We start from the raw sequence: 17,156 nt of genomic DNA, 5'->3' as shown, positions 1-17,156 counted from the left end.
TCTTTCATTGACGCCTAATCCCCCTCTACTAACTCCTGATAGATTCGAGATGCAAAAGCTATTCTCGAAGATGAAAACATTGGGAACTTGCAGCGTGGAAAATGTTCTACAAAACCACGTCAACGAACCAACTACGGCATGGAAATTAATTCAGTCCTCACAGACTGTGAAAAGACTCCAACCGACTGATTATAGCAATGCAAAGCCGGCTGGTCACACCAGATTCGTGTGCATTTCTGATACGCATAACAGGACGGACAGACTTGAGCACCCCATACCTGATGGGGATGTTTTAATTCATGCAGGAGACTTTACAAACTGTGGAACACGGGATCAAGTGGTTCATTTCAACAAATTTTTAAGTACTTTGAGTCATCCACACAAAGTTGTGATCGCTGGCAACCACGACATTTCGTTTGACCTTGCCAGTTACGACTCACTTTGGAGCTATTTTTCGTGCCAAAGAGAAGATCCCAAAGAAATTCAGAAGCAACTCACCAATTGTATTTATTTAGAAGACGAGGAAGTAAACGTACTGGGATTTCGAATTTTTGGCTCTCCGTGGTACGAGATCAAGAGGGGTTAGGGTCCCGGGGGGGGGGTACTCCCTCATAAGGGCTTAATGGGGACGTGCGGCCAGCCAGGGTATGTTTTTCGGGATTTTTGTCTTGAACAGGGTATCGAATTTATCATTATTTGTCTTAATCAGGGTATCGATTTATCAATTTTTGTTTAAAACTGGGTTAAATGTCTTAAACAGGGTATCAAAAATCGGAATTCTGTCTTAAAATGGGTACGAAAATCAGCGATATTTGTCTTAAACAGGGTCAGGGTATGAGGGGCCGCGTCGCACCTCCCCAACCAAGGATACATCGAGTACCCCCCCCAGGGTTAGGGTTCATCGAAATTTGTCCACAATGCCGGTTGACTTTCATATACCGGACTAAATGGCGGAGGACAAAAGAAACATTGTCATTCCGATTAGGCCTTGTTAATTAAGTCTTGTTATGTTCGCTTTGCTCTTTTGTTTTATGGACATTAATTATTTCGGATCCGGTGTATGAAAGATCAGCCAGGACAAGTACAAAACATAGGCCCTAGGTCTAGGGACTACCCCAGTGGACCACCCCTTACCCTTTTGTAAAGTTACAAGCAAAAAAATTTTTAGACGAAAGAAAGAAGTGATTGTCGCACTTATCTGGACTAGGTGTGAACAGCTTCCATATTAAGCCTATGTCAAGGCAGTTTTGTGGACCAATCTACTTTTAGACTACCTTTTCTGCTAGAAACAAAAACATTTCCCGTTAGGTGACGCAATGACGTCAATAAATCACAGTCTGTGAAAACGTTGCTCCTAGGCATTGGGCTACTGATTTAAGCAATTGTCTCTTTTAGACACCTATACCACCTAATATGTAGTTGACCACTCCCCTAGGGGCTTTTCAGGGTCAATGAACAACACTTTGCAGGGAACTTTGCCAGACTGCTTTTGCACATATACCTACATCCTACACGGTACTTGCTCGCTTGATATGTACACCTAATCCTCGCCTACACACAAAGCGCGCAACCCCTTAATTGAGAAAAAAACAAATGATGAAATATTTCTTTGGCCATTGCAGGAACCTACGGTTTATCATCCTTATCTGATAAGACTAGATAGTCTAACCATTTGCTGATGTCATTATAAAGGCAGCATTTTCTCCTCAGTTATTTAAAGACCATGAGTGTTGGTCCGGCCAGGGTTTTGATATCAACCAGCGACCTCCCACACAGTAGTCCAATGCTCAACCGAGCCAACTGGTCAGCTGAGTCCAGACCTACCAAGGTGGCATAAGACAGGCCGGGCCAAAAAGGCATGCTAAGGCCCCAAGAGGACGACGTATGCAGAACATGACTTGCTCTCAAATAAGTGGTTTCATAGTTCACTTGGTAGAGCATTGCACCGGCATCGTAGAGGTCATGGGTTCAAATCCCATTGAGGCCTCCTGAATTTTTCATGTCTCTGTAAGAGACAATAATTATTGCTTAAATTGTCCAGATAAGTGCCAGGATGACTTCTTTTTCTTGTCTAAAGATTTTTCTGCTTGTAGCTTTTCAAAATAAGGGGCAGTCCACAGGGGTAGTCCATGGACCAGGTCCATGAAGGGGTCCACAGTGGTGGTCCATGGACCTGGGGTCCTTGTTTTGTGTACGTCCGATCAGCCACAATACCTCATGTTTTAGGGGTCTTTCTGCAGGTACCGGAAAGCATTGTGTTTTGGGTAATTCAGGATTAGTCTTTATTTGGAGTTGTTTTGTGCTCTGTCTTTTGTTTCTTTTGTTTTACGTAATTTCTGCCCTTGTACCTGAAGAAGCTGCCTGTTTTAGGTTGCCTGTTTAAAGTGCTACTATGACCAAAAAAAATCAATTCTTGTTTTTTTTTTATTTCAAAACTATGTTAACTAAACACTAAGTGACCCAAGTGCGAAGCCTTGATTTAAAAAAGACACCTGTTTATTTAACTTGAATTTTCCTGTTAAATGGTCTGCCATTACTAGCTTTAGAATCTTGAGAGAGCTGGATCTAGGAGAAATAACGTCAAAGACTTTTTGGAATGCAATGCATGTGTATGCTGCTGAATTAATATCCAGCACAGGAGTTTTGGGCTTTCAGACTTTTAAAGTCATATAAGCTGCAGTTACATTCTGCAATTTTAAGCTAGTGAGTAAATGATGTCACTTTACTCTAGATCCAACCCTCTGAGGTCCAATCGGTCAGTTTTTGACGTGGGTAATGGCAGAACTTGAAATCAATAATTCAAACTCAAGTAAAAAGCCTTTGGATAAAAATCAAAGCTCAAAATTTTGCCAGTTGGGTGTTAATTAAACAAAAACACTTTCAAAATGTAAATTTAAAAAAAGAAGTGATTTTTTGATCACAGTAGCTCTTTAACACCAATTTTTCAGCTCTGAAATTCTTGTGCATATCTAATACACCAATTCTGATATACTAAAATTCAGTCCTGAACAAAAGGTATCATCTCAAGGCTTAGGGAAATAAACTCATACAAATCCTATGATTTTATTCCCCATAGCCTCGAGATGATGCCTTTTGTTTAGGACTGATTATACTGAAATTGGTCTATCCTTGACTTGCAACCATGTGACCAACTCTCTCTGCACACACAATTTAATGGTTTTGTGGTCCAATCTATCAAGCAACTGTAGCTGCCTTAAAAAAAGACTTGCCTTAGTGTAGAGTCAAGGAGAAGGGGGTTTAGTTTCCTAAAGAAAACTGTGGTGCAGCATTGGAGAAGTGAAACAAAGAAATAGATAAAGAGATAGCACTTTGGCATGAAAGTTTGTCAGAAAATTTTGGAGTAGGCAGTTTGTTGTGTATTTCAGAAGTAATGAATGAAAATGGAGAAAATACAATGCATTTTAATGCTCTACCAACCCAAAGCAGTGATTTTCAGACATTCAAAATATTGACGACCAGTATGCTCTATCTCACTTCACTTGGTATTAGTCAGGGTTAAACTTTATTACAGGTCTTTATTCTCATTTCCATTTCAGGACACCAGAGTTTTTCAACTGGTCATTCATGAAGGCACGTGGTGATTCCATACAAGAAATGTGGAACAAAATTCCGCAGGGAATTGACATTCTAGTCACACATGGCCCACCTCTGGGTGAGAAGTAGGAATTTTTTACAATTACCAGTGAGGATACTTAGTATATGTAATAACAGGACGACATGCTGTCCAATTTGTAAATAATTGGATGAGAGCAATTCTCACTGTTAGAGATGATTAGTTTTGAAATCTGCAGAAGCCACTGTCCTGGTGAGCGAAATGTTCACTTCCGGTGTCAAAATTCTACTCATACACCCTTATTCTGCTTGAATTCTGCTTGGTATCCGAAAAAATGTTCGACCCTTTGGGCCGTATTTATTTTCACAAAATAGAAGGGAGCCTGGGCCTAACCTCTAAAAAACTAATTAGGTATTCATTATGCATAGCATTATTGTAATTCATCTTACTTTAGGGCAAATAATCAAATCAAACAAAAGGTATTTTCCATTTGTTTTCTTATTTAGTTTTAAATTTTTCTCGCAACTGTCATGCATATCATTAGTACCACTGATTTTCCCTTATTCTGCTCAAATTGTGCTTGAAAATCCAGCAGAATGCTCGCCTCAAAAATGGCTTATTCTGCTCGAAATTCTGCCAGTAGAATTTATCCAAGCCTATTCCTGACGAGCAAAAACTATCCAATTTATTTTAAATTTGGACATTCGGCAAAAATTAATAAAAAATAGATCTGTTGGCAATATTGGAAATACCTACCTATATGGAAAATATAGGAAATACCTATAAGCAACATTTTTGCCAAACATGTCATGCAACATTGATGCCATGCAAGTTGAAGAGCGATGTTGCATGTCCTACCACTTCCTTCCTCAAACTAAATTGTCACGCAACAAAAATGATTGTTGCAAATTTTCGCTAATGTAAATAATTCTGCTACTGATTGGTTGTTGCTGTCTGCAGCCAAAAAGTGTGTGGCTCTCTTCTTTATTAGTTGACGTCTGGAGTGTGAAGTAAGTTTTTTCAAAGTATATTTTTCTGCTAGCTCTTCCAATGCTCTCTCCCTTGTTTGAAGGTTTTTATAAGTCAAGCTTGATGTGTTCCAAGGGCATGCATGGATGATCCTGCAGATCAAAATCCAATCCTTCCCCCGGCATCAATGTTGCACAACAAGTTTGGCTAAAATGTTGCTTGTATTCTGCAGCTTTAAAACCCCATGGAAATTTAAGGTTCTTCATTGAAAAAGACTCTACTTACAGCAATTATGTATTGGATGAATGGTTGACAAAATAATAGATTACTCTTTATTATTCTACAGTCACAAAAAAAAAACAGACAGTAGACAAGGTCAAGCCTGGATAAAAGTAATTTGTAACCAGTTGCCTTGCAAGAGCTAATTTTTGTTGCACCTGTTTTATAGGTCACGGAGATCACACAGTATCCAATGAAAGAGCTGGATGCCTAAATCTCTTGCACACTGTGCAATCCCGTGTCAAGCCAAAGTACCACATTTTTGGACACATACATGAAGGTAATTTCCACAGGAAAATTTTATTTCATAAAAAACAGGTTAAGATACTCCTTTACCTTAACATTGTCAAGACTTGCACAGTTTCTCTACATTCACAAAAAAAGCTGGCTGTATTGAGCAACTTGTTTCTATTACATGTACAAGTATTGCTTGTTAAATTTTAGTTTACTCCACACTTTGACATTATCTTTTTCAGGGTATGGCATAACAACAGATGGAATAACAACATTTGTCAATGCCTCATCTCTTACTGTTCAGTACAGGCCCTTCCATCCACCAATAGTCTTTGACCTTCCAAATAATACAACTTGAGGACAAACTTCAAATAAACTAATCAAATCATTCCTCGAAATGTTTCAAAATTGTTGCAGTGCGATGATACCTTGTTCATGTGGGTGTAAATTTATGTCAAAGAGAGAATGACTCACAGCTTCCACATCAGGCTATAGGGTTTATTGCACAAATCAGTTCAAAGCAATCTTGCCATATTAGTGTGGTTTTTTTTTTCTGTTTTATCCTCAAAATTAATAACAATCACTCTCTTAAAGTGGCACTACCGTCACCAGAAAAAAATCAGTTTTTCTTTTAATACCCATTTCAAAAGTACTTGCATTGAATGCTCAACAGGCGAAATTTTTTAATTTATTGCCCTGCCATTACTTTTTGCACTTCCGACCGACAAGCAAGTGAGGCCATTTACTCACTAGCTTAAAAAATGAAGTGTATGAATGCATATTAGTAGAAGAGTTTTTGGCTTTCAGATTGTCAAATTTGTGTTTACTAACGAAAGTCACATTCACACACTGTATTTTTAAGCTAGTGAGTAAATGACTTCACTTTCTCATCGATCCAGCTCTCTGAGGGCTTATCGGTCGGAACCCCACCAACTAATGGCTGGCAGTTAAATGAAAAAATAATATTGTTTTCAAAACAAACAGTTTTTCTCTTGAAATGATTGCATAAAATCTTGCATTTCGAGTATTTAGCACAAGAACTTTCAAAATACGAAGAAAAACGAGAAGTTGTTTTTAACCTTAGTAGCACTTTAAAACTTCAAGGCTACATAGGGAACATTTGAGGAAATCAGTTTTTCCTTTTTGTGGCCACACCCACAAGGTGTGTCTGTAATGTTGCAATGCAATGTGTCTACATCGGCGAGTGACCCTGATAATACTGTTTTCATGTCAGTTGGTTTTATGCAGCAAAAGTATATCATTCTGGTATAATCTACATGTAGTAAATTCCTTTCTTGTAAATGTGATGGAACACTGCCAATGATATTGTAAACATTGCATGTTGATTTGTTTCATGCTTTTTGCACATACAATATTACACTTAAAGAAAATGTTATTATGTTTAGTGTCTAAAATCAGGTCAACTAAGACATTGAGCATTCCTCCTTAACCCATTCATCACTAAACCGGCCTTACTTAGTATTTTACTCTGTCTAATGCCAGACGATTTTACTCGTCAATGGGGAACCCCCAGGAGTCAATGGGCTAACCCAACTGGGTAAATTTAGGCCCATTACAATCAATTCAATCTGTGTCTCTTTTATAAGTATTACTATTTGGCACCTGACTCTTATCCACTTTCCTCACTATTTTTTAATAGTAATAAGATTTTTTAGCATATCAAAACTATTTCCATCTGGCTGAACAGACAGTGTCTTTCCAGACTTTGTTTCGACCAATAAGAAACCAAAATGATCAAGTCCAGTTATTGTGACATCTTCTGGAGTGTCAGTGACACAGAGCTTCACTTTTGCATTGCTGGAAAAAGAAATACTGTCAATTAATACTAATTTTTAAAACTATTGTTTGAAAGTCAAGAATAAAGAGAAGGACTGCAAGGCTTAATTACACCATCTTAACTGCAGTAAATCATCGTCATGTTTACTTTGATATAAATAAAAGCTCATATGCACTCCCAAGCACTAAACTGACAAGGACCATTCTGAAATGCACTGAGAGGATGAGGAAAGGCCCATTAGGGTGGGGGTGGGGAGTACCCATGCAAAAGCTGACTTTTCTCTACACAGGGTGTATTAATTTTGAAGTAGCCACTTTAAACTGACTTTTTGGAACTATAATGCATTATGTTACTGACAGTGTGTATGTGAGAATTTCTGTGCATTCCCTACACCAGGCAAGTGCAGTGTGTGTTTTGAGTTTACTCAAAATAATTATACATACCTGTGAAGCCACCGATTGTAGTACTTTTCAAGGAAAGGGCCCACTCCGTTGTTTTGAAAGTCACCAACCAATGTCTCAATATTGTTTACAGTTCTTGCCATGGTTTCTTCTATAGACAGGGGCTGTAAGAATGTTTGATGATCCTTGTTGTACAGGGAAATAATTTCATTGATGCTAATAGTGGGTTCTCTGTTGGCCAAATTAACACCCACTCCTGCAATGAGAATTAAATCAAGGTTACACAAAAGTTAACAAAGGTGATCAGGATAGGGGATGGATCCAATATAAAAGAGCTATTGAATTCTTGAAATTGTGGCAGCTAAGTTACACTATGAACTCACTCACTGTTCTCCAGAGATTTACTCTTAAAAGTCAGTAATTCAAAAGGTGTAATACTTGCCTATGACAGCACTTAAGGTATCACCTGCAGCAGACGATGTTACAATGACACCTCCAATCTTTACCTCATGACCAAAATAAAGATCATTTGGCCATTTAAGGGAGACATCGATCCCCTGGAAAACAAATTCCTAATTAGAAATTCTCTAGAGAAGATTCATAGCCACCTTTACAACTGGAAAATTTGAAGGTGGCTCTGACTTAGAGAATTTTTCATAACTTTGCAGAGGGTTTCATAGTAGCATATGAATCACTTTTCAGTCCCAAAAAAATGGGTGACATGAAGGCTGGTTTTGAGAAGAATGCATTTAAAGACATTTTAGATGTCTTTTTGTTGCCACGGTAACCTACATGTATTATGTCACATCAATGAGTGCACCTTGTCAAGCAATTATCAGTGTTTCATTTAGTAACATAACATTTGCCATCACATGAAATGGTTCGTTAAATTTTAACTTATTAAGACCTGAACCACCCCCATTGACAAATAAAATCGTATGGTGTTAGACAGCGTAAAATCTCTTTAAGTTCCACTTCTAGGAGTCAATAGGTTAAAGTGTTAAAACTGGTTTGAGACTCCTTAATTACTTTACTCTGCTAATGTGACCTTGGAGTAATTCCGTTACTTGGACACACCAGTACACTTTACTTACCAAGATAAGATGGCTGCAAATTGTTGTAATAATAATAATAATAATAATAATAATAATAATAATAATAATAATAATAACAATAATAATAATAATAATAATAATATCACTTTGATGAACCAAATGATGTTTTTGAAGTTCATATTTAATCAAGACATGTTTTGGATGAAAAATCAAACTGGCCCACACCCCACCATATGGGATAAGACTGGGATTGCTATTGAGGTATGCCAGTACGACCAGTATGTGGTGCAGGCCAATGGCTCTGGCAGACTCACCACACTCAACCATAGGGTCATGCAGAAATACATCTCTGTGCATGCCCTGCAACCTTGACATACCATCAATGACAATCTTCGGCACTTTGCCAGGCTGCCACTTCAACACCATCCCATGGCTCCTTCACCGCCTGAACCTGCCTCTTTGCCAATTCCACCTCCATCTTCTGGGCAGCCACCTGCAACCCCTCCACTGGTACCACCCCCAGCAGGCCTACTTGCACCTGGACCATCTAGCCCCAGTCCTGGGCACAGCAGCACTCCGTCACCCCTAACCCTGACCATTCAACCATAAGCCGTTGGTAATCTACCACCTGCAGGTCCAGCTACACCTTCTGTGCACCTAAGTCCCAAGCAAAGAAGCATCATCCCTCAGCTTTGTGACAGCTAATGGATTACAACAAAAAAGACTTGCTGGAACTATGAACACTGCCAACTTATGGACACTCAGTGATAGCCTAAACAGTAACCAATTTAAGACACTCATTGGGTTTTGCTTCTTTGACTCTGTCAGTCTTAACTGCCCCTATCTGCATGTTACCAGAATAACAACCACTAGAGACTTGGGGGGAGAGAGAGCATAATCCGTTTGACCTTAGCTAAGATAGGGACCTGGCACTAGTAGGCCATGTTTATGACATTTTACTTATTTTGCTTTCTTATCATTCTGTGTGCATGCGACAAGTTCATCTGTGTTAAGACCAATTAAACCAATGTCCTTGCGAAATGGATGAACCCCTATTTGGAGTACACAGAAAATCTTGCACAACAAATTATACAAACACTAACAAAAGAAACACAAAGAAAAGCATAACATCAAAAGAATCATTAATGAACTTCAAGCTGAATGCATAAAATGTTTCAATTATTATAATGCTCTTGTTTCAAAAAAGATTTTGATCACTCATTTATGATTGATAGGGGTTTGCAAGTCCAAAAAATTTTCCAACAGCCTAATTTTATGCCGATTGAGTCAAGGCTCTAGTGCTGGGCTCAGCACTTGTTATTAAGTCTTGCAATTATGTTGCTCAGATACAAAACTAAGTTTAAAATTTGAAGTTTTGTGATCACAAAGATGTTTGTAGAATGTTTGATGGTAATTAGATATGCAGTCGAACCTCAGGTTGCGACCACCTCTTCTCAGACCACCACTTTTCCAAAATACCAAGGTTCAAAGTACATTTGTAAAATCACTACATTTAGAACCTCTTGTCAGTGACCACCTCTCAAAAGCACCGCGACCACTTTTAGAGCTAATAAGTTGAAATTTTATTTTGTCGTGAACCTCCTATAACTGACCACTTGACAGATTACAGAGCGGAAATTGGATGCTAGTACACGTAAGGCTTCACAACATCATCACATTCCTGGGTAGCTGACAAGAGAGGGAAATTTCTTAATGGGAAGTACCAGATTTGTTCTGGAAATTGACTTTTTACATGAGGTATAAACCATTAAAAATTTTAAAGGAAAAGTGCACATACATTATATACTGTATTAATTATCAGTCTTGAAAGAGACAACCTTAAGGACGGTGCCTGCTATTGCGCATACATTCTGTGCATCTCGATATACTCGGATTTCCTGTCGGTAATGCTTATACCAATACAGGGATATTTTTGCACGGTTTAAAATTATGCAGAGAAAGTAGGTCTTAGTAAGTACAATTGGAATCCAAAAAGAAAATTGGGGGTAAAAAAGCATTTTCCAGAGATAATTGAGCTACAATTTGAGAAAGAACGCCATACATGGCTTTGTATTTTAAAGCTTTTTACAAATTTTGTTTAGGGATTATCTTTGAAAAATGCATGGTTACCCCCAATTTTCTTTTTGGATTTCAATAACACTTGTTCAGATCTACATTTCCCGCATAATTTTAAACCGGGGCAAAAATACCTTTGAATTAGTAGGCACCGTCCTTAAATGTCTTATAGTTACTCTAGGATTGCATTATTGGCCCTGAGGTAATGCAATAAAGAATTTTACCTCATATCCTGGTTGAGATCTAATAGCTTCAATGGCAGCTAGTGATGCAATATGCTGTAAGTAAGGTGGTCTTTGACCAAGATTGGATGCAAATGGAATCTGTACATGAAGGGAGAACATCATACATCCAGATGGAGAAAGCCATGTGTTACCACCTCGGCCTACAATTTAGGAAAGTCAATTCCTTTCTGTTAATTTAACAAAAGGATTCTAACAGGCCAACCTACTTACTGTATAATTTTATTTACATTGTAAAATTTATTTTTAGTTCTTTGTTGGTGGCTTACCTACCTTGCCCTTTCATTTGCTGTCCAGCAACTATAATGATTCCCAAATCATTGGGGATGGTTTGCACAAATTTGTAATTTCTGGAAGAAAATAAACATGGGAAAAATGGGATCATGAATACTGGGCTTGACTAAGGGTGCTTTCCTTTTGTCAGAACTGGCCAGACAGACCCAATAATTTGCAAAGAAAATGCAACAATTTGAAGGAACACTTGCATGATAATCCCTCGCATTCTTCTGGAGGAGTATATATCATCCCCGAAGTGTGTTAATTTGAATTCGTTGTAGAATTAGTCCTTCCAAATGCCTGGTCTGGCCGGTCAGTTCTGTCAAATGGAAAGTGCCCTAAGATAAATGTGACACAAGGCCTTTCTGTTTGACTTCATGGTTACTCTTTGTGAAAACAAATCATAAATCTGCTATAAATATCAATATACTTATGCTTTGCTTGGCAGTTGAAAGTTTTTTTAACATCATTCATACGATATGTTGTTTTACAGTGTCATTTAGGTCACAAGGGTGCTTGTTTGTAGTACAGTTTGAAAAAATCATACAGGTTATTTGTCATTACTTTTGAGTTATATCTTTGATTTATACACTGTAGTGCTTCCTAAATCCTTGCTTCACTCCTTTCAGCACTGTACTTCCAAAAAGGAAGATGTACAGGGTGGTAGTTAATAGTTTATTGAAACACATTTTCGCATTTAAAAATGAATTGCAAGGTGTATTTACAATAAAAATCATTAAAAACATATTGCAAATATACATTATATAAAAATATAAATTCTAAATAATTATTATTATTAAAAGAAATTATTGCACTAGGGAAAAAACCTATTTTAAGCCGATCCATTCTACACTTATATAGGGTTCTGTAGGTAGGGTTTCTCATGGTACGTCCATGCGTACTCACCCTTGTCATTGTCAGGTGCTTTGAGAGAGGGCTCTTCCCATCAATTTTCTTCAAAGTTGTATATCATTGCTTTCAATAAATGTGAATACCTCATTAACATAAGGGTTAATTTCTTTTAATAAAAGGCAAATATACATGTAATACTGGTTGGCTAGTATAGAATATACCAGTACTTACCCATCAAGAACTGTTTGTGTTGACGTAATTACTTCTGCATAGAGTAAAACATGACCCAAGACTTTGGTCTGCAAGCATTCCAGGTATTTTGTCCAATCAAAGGAGATGGATTGGCTGTTTTGATCTCCAGTAATAACTGGTAGGAGTGTCTCAGATGTCTTTGGAATAGGTCTTTCACTTGATACAAAGTGTAAGGACAGATCCTTCCCTTTGCAAATGCCATTTTCAAGAATCGGTCTCAAAGATTGTAACAGTTTCTGTTCATCCTAGAGAGGGTACACCACAGGGTATTAGCAAAGAGCTTTTGCTTCTTATTTCATTAGAGATAGTGTCGTCTAAGGATGAAAGTTGTACAGCTTTGCAGGTAATACATCTGTTGACGTAAAACTTAAACCATAAAATACTGACAATCGCAAATTTTAGTAATTAGCTTAATTTGATCTGAAGTTAATTATTAAAATGAAATTAAACTAAATATCTGTTATTATTGATCATTACTCCACACAAAGGCAAGAATACATGTATTAATTTTTATCATGATAATTTGAAAAGATGCATGTAAGAGCTGTTAGGCCTACATGTATGGACTGTAAATTCAGGAAAACCCATGTAAAACCAAAGGACTCAGTCAGTTTTGTTCCCTGTTAATGTCAAAATCTGTATCATTTACATGCATTTTCTAATTACTCTGATAAGGTGTCAACTACAATGTATGCACGGCCATTACTGGGATTTCAAATTATTATTGGAGTACTTCACACTCTCCATGTAAAACAAAAATAATATTAAAGAAAAGAGCTTGGATCTTAGAGGTAACTCCAGTGATAGGGTGGGGAAGGTCTTCTTCATTTTTTAAGGGTTTAAAACCTATATAACAACCTATATAATAACTTAACTAACCAACTTTCTTGCCAGTAGATACATTGGAGTCAATTCTGGTGCATTACCAGGTTGACAGGTAATGCCTAGCAGTTGCAAAATGTGTGATAATATCCACAGTCTAGCATCCTTGGATTGCCGCAATTTATTTGCACCTAGGACTGCAAGTTCTTGATTCTGGGAGACTGGTTCACTGGATATGAATTCCAAATGAACAAGGCTTAGCACAGCAGTGCCATCCCCTTCTGTGATCTTAATTGCTACTGGTTTCCTGGTATTGACATCCTGTAAAATGACGGTGTGATCACCTGTTAAAATAATTTTAAAAGACTAAATTGATGCCATTTTGTTTATCACTCATACCTGCATAAATTAAAAGGAGAGAAGAAAAGCTTTCAAAGACAAGAAATTCTTTAAGATATTAAAGATAATTATTGCACCATTATTCCAGACATTATATACACAAACAAGAGCAATTAGTGACACAGTTAACCATGACGTTGACAAAAAATAACAGCAGCCCGTGACAAATTGTTGGTAACACAATTTATTGAAAGAAACATAAGTTGAAGTATGGGTATGTAGCTAGAAAGGTAGAAGTGATCTTTGCACTTATCTGGACAATTTAAGCAATTGTTGCTTATAGAAACACCTGAGAAGAATTCAGGTAGTGTCAACAGTATTTGAACCTTTGACCTCTGGTATGCAAGTCTGGTATGCAAGTACAATGCTCTACCAACTGAGCTATAAAGCCACTCAGTTGTGAGCAGGTCATTTTTTCAGAGCAGAATGAATAGAATTACAGTATACTGACCTGAAGCTACACTCACCTTTAAAGTAAAATGGATCACAAACAACCCATACATTTTCAGATGTTTGATCACGGCATCCTGGATGACTTAATTGAACTGAGGTAATAAAAGGCTTAAACTTGTCTTCCCAAGGATACTTCACCACGTGAAATGTAAATGAACTGCACAAACTCAAGATTTTCCCTCCACTTCTAAGGTATTGAACAAACTGTTTTTGAATTATTGATTCTGATGGTGGTGAATCATGATGTGCAATCACTAACAAAGCAGTATTCTCCATCCATGGCTGTGTATTCACTTGTGTTTCATGAAGGCAGTAAATGGAATAACTGTGCAAATTCAAAACTTGCAAAAGTGTCTCTTTCACACATCTAAATATCTTGTTGTCAGCATCTCTCCTGCCACAATATATGAGAACATTTGGAGGCTTAGGAGAGACATCATTCATTGCTTTTTTGCATCCAGTATCTGGGGCTAAGAAAACATAGGGATAGATTGATCAACATGTTTTAAATTCTTATTGAAGCTGAATGTGAGGAATCAAATGAAACTTGCATTACTGTATAGTTAAGGAATACAAGAAACTTTTACAGTGTATTTCACAAAACTTTTGACTGGCGATTTGCGAAGTTCGTTGTGAATTTCATAAATTCCCTTCAAACTTGGGAATTTCATTACATAACTGTCAATCAAACGGCGAACTTTGAAATGAACTTGGGAACTTCACTCCGGACTTCGTGGGAATGAACACTGAACACTCATCACAAAAAATGCATTGTCCACGCAAGCTGTTAAATACTGGAAAAGTATATTTTCATTTTCAAGAGTCAGTGATTCCTGTGGAATAACGCTGAATTTCTTGAAAGAATATAGGCCAAGATCTTGCATTACGCTGCGGCTGCATGCACACGACGGGACATTTTCAGGCAAACATTGGAACGTTATTCTTTACCAGTTTGTTTTGGATTTCACTGCTGTAAATGCTGGGTTGGTAGTTTTACAACACTCCATATAATTATTCACATCATTCAGCACGCGCTGACCCAGTGATATTTCTTCATTTGTTGTCTTCGATATTCCCTCTTGGAACGAAATACCAACAATTTTGGCAATAGTTTGTTTGGGAAGTCTCAGTTCATGTCCTATTTGAGATGGTCTTTTCCATTCTAACCAGCTTTCAATAATTTTCTGCTGAAACAAAACTTGGAGTTGCCTTTCCTTGTACGGTGAAGGCACTCATTTCAAAACAACAACCGAGAGAGCATTATGGTGAAATTACTTCGCCAAATTCCCACGAAGTTCGGCGCGAAATTCCCAAGTTCATTTCAAAATTTTCCATTTGATTGACAGTTACGTATTGAAATTCCCAAGTTCGAAGCGAACTTATGAAATTTACAACGAACTTTGCAAATCACCTGTCAAACGTTTTGTGAAATGCACTGTAATAGCCCATCCCCTTAAGTTACTGATGATGATCAACTGGGACAAACTTGTATGTCTTGAATGGACACATTTATCTGCGCAATTTGTACCATTTTAAGGAAAGGAAAAGGAAAACACTGGTTCCCATTTGTCCACCTACCGTAGTTATTCGGTTATAAGGCGCACTCGGTTATAAGACGCACCCCAAACTTAGCAGTTTAATCAAGCTAAGTTCTCAAACTGAAAATTACGTGAAAATACTCGGTTATAAGACGCACCAAAAAATTGAGAGTTATCAAAAGGATGTGATGAATTTGAGAACAATTATCCTTACACAATTAGCATGCGAACTCTTTTTGTTAACGTAAACAGAGTGAAAAAGGCACGCATTTAATGATATACGTAAAAACAAAAGCCTGAAATGATAAACATACAACGCATACACGTTTATTTGAACCTTCCGACTTAATAAATAGTCAGAGTTCAGACTTCAGACTTCAAGCGAAAGCAAACAGCGCAAAAACTCCCACGGCAAGTCATTAACTGTCATTCAAAGGTGTTCGACAGCTGAATATCAACACGCCACCAAGGATGCAAATTTCAGTGCACAAGAAAGCCTGGATGAACGAAGAAGGTATGTTTTATCTCCGCACTGTTTGTTCAGAGGAGAAACTTTTCATGCGAGCGACAAACACGATTCTTGGAATATTCAAAACAAGTTTGTTCGAACGATTGTATTGTTGTCACGGGTATCACGTTACTGAGCACGTGCTCTTAAGGACGTATGCAAATTTCCGTGTGTTTGCGTTTCTCTTGAAGTTGTTTAGTGTTATAAAGGTCTCTAAAAGCACTATTCTCTTTTAATAGACAACTAGTGTCCTTTTCTTGTGTTGTTTAAACTGCAAGTTCTTCTCAAATTGTGATCTTAAGATTTTGATTCGCGAAAATACTTGGCTATAAGACGCACCCCAATTTTAGCACTAACTTGCCACCCAAAGACAGATTTTTCTTGAAAAAACCGTGCGCCTTATAACCAAATAACTACGGTAAGTTAAGTCTGGTTGGATGGGATTAATACCTGGATGAGTGACTGCCCAGCAACACCCCATGCTCTACTCTCTGGGAAGTCATGCTACTGCATTGGTCACAAACCATACCTTACCAGACTTTCCAACCCCATTTGAAGGAAAATAGGGAGTATGTTTTTGTGCCAAAGGCATGAGCCTGTAGGGAGGTCTGGGGATATCTCCCCGAGGAAATTTTGCAAATTTAGTTTCTCTCAAGTGGCATTTCCTACATTTTGACTTAATTTTTCTTGTATTCTTTAAGGTCTTTATTCTTACCAATGCTCGTCCGCCATTTTTGGAGGTGCTAAATGGAGTAAGACTGCAGGCGTTATGAGTCTGCACAACACAGGGTGCTCAATGGAGAGACTGGGTGAGATATTATAGGATTAGAAAGTGTAATATGTGACGTTTACACTCAGATTGCAAAAAAAATACTTAAGATAAGCAATTTTTTTCCTTGTTTTCAGAATTTCATAATAAATCAGGAGAACCTGATAAAAATCGGGAGAGCTGGAGGCAACGCATCAAATCAGGAGGGTTGGAAATTGTCTGCCTCCCACCTCTCCATGATAGTATGTGGGCTGAGTTAAAGTTAACCCTAACTTCCCCTCATCAAAATGACAGCTGATTACATCTGGCTGTGGTGCTGTGCTCTGACATCAGACATGAGACCATATAACACCTACCAGAGGTGCTTTATGACATGTAAGCTTTCAGTCCAATATTGTGAGCTGCTTATTGGCCCTGAAAAGTCACTACAGGGAGCATGTTATGACAAGAATGTCATGCAATAACCTTAAAAGGCCCCAGGGCTACCAGCCCCATTACCAAATGGACTATCCTTCGCAAGTAAATATTCATTCATTCACAGTAACCTCTCCATCCTCAAAACCAACATTTGCCTTCACTTGCACTGATTGTTAATCTCAGTTTACAGTGTCCCCAATGAGTACTCCAGCGCAAGACACTTAATTTTCTTTCCATTTTCG

General features: G+C 37.8%; 2 protein-coding genes across 2 annotated transcripts in view; one reads left to right on the top strand and one right to left on the bottom strand.

Annotated features, from left to right (window-relative positions):
• Positions 1-15: 15 nt before the first annotated feature.
• On the top strand, positions 16-5,454 carry LOC137996565 (metallophosphoesterase MPPED2-like). The gene is made up of 4 exons (XM_068842019.1): positions 16-564; positions 3,558-3,673; positions 4,992-5,102; positions 5,299-5,454. Exons 1-4 carry the CDS (start codon positions 50-52, stop codon positions 5,412-5,414), a joined length of 858 nt encoding a protein of 285 aa, XP_068698120.1. The 5' UTR covers positions 16-49; the 3' UTR covers positions 5,415-5,454.
• The window catches only part of LOC137996564 (biotin--protein ligase-like), a 12,617-nt gene continuing 558 nt past the window's right edge, over positions 5,098-17,156 (bottom strand). Inside the window, exons 2-9 of the mRNA XM_068842018.1 lie at positions 13,697-14,152; positions 12,888-13,174; positions 11,988-12,253; positions 10,902-10,978; positions 10,611-10,771; positions 7,698-7,812; positions 7,298-7,511; positions 5,098-6,874 (exon numbers count right to left, since the gene is read on the bottom strand). Of these exons, the coding sequence (XP_068698119.1) occupies positions 6,703-6,874; positions 7,298-7,511; positions 7,698-7,812; positions 10,611-10,771; positions 10,902-10,978; positions 11,988-12,253; positions 12,888-13,174; positions 13,697-14,152 (1,748 nt within the window). The 3' untranslated portion in view covers positions 5,098-6,702. The remainder of the gene's footprint in view (positions 6,875-7,297; positions 7,512-7,697; positions 7,813-10,610; positions 10,772-10,901; positions 10,979-11,987; positions 12,254-12,887; positions 13,175-13,696; positions 14,153-17,156) is intronic.

Source organism: Montipora foliosa, chromosome 3 (assembly GCF_036669935.1).
Source record: "Montipora foliosa isolate CH-2021 chromosome 3, ASM3666993v2, whole genome shotgun sequence".
NCBI lineage: Eukaryota > Metazoa > Cnidaria > Anthozoa > Scleractinia > Acroporidae > Montipora > Montipora foliosa.
The sequence above is the reverse complement of the archived record's forward strand: the minus strand, read 5'-3'. Positions and strand labels throughout refer to the sequence as shown.

What these genes read in the sequence shown, in the direction of transcription:
- LOC137996565 (XM_068842019.1), top strand. Translation starts at nt 50, where the DNA reads ATGCAAAAGCTATTCTCGAAGATGAAAACATTGGGAACTTGCAGCGTG. An exon ending in CACACATGGCCCACCTCTGG is followed by an intron (nt 3,674 to 4,991) that starts GTGAGAAGTAGG and finishes CCTGTTTTATAG; the next exon opens with GTCACGGAGATCACACAGTA. An exon ending in TTTTGGACACATACATGAAG is followed by an intron (nt 5,103 to 5,298) that starts GTAATTTCCACA and finishes TATCTTTTTCAG; the next exon opens with GGTATGGCATAACAACAGAT.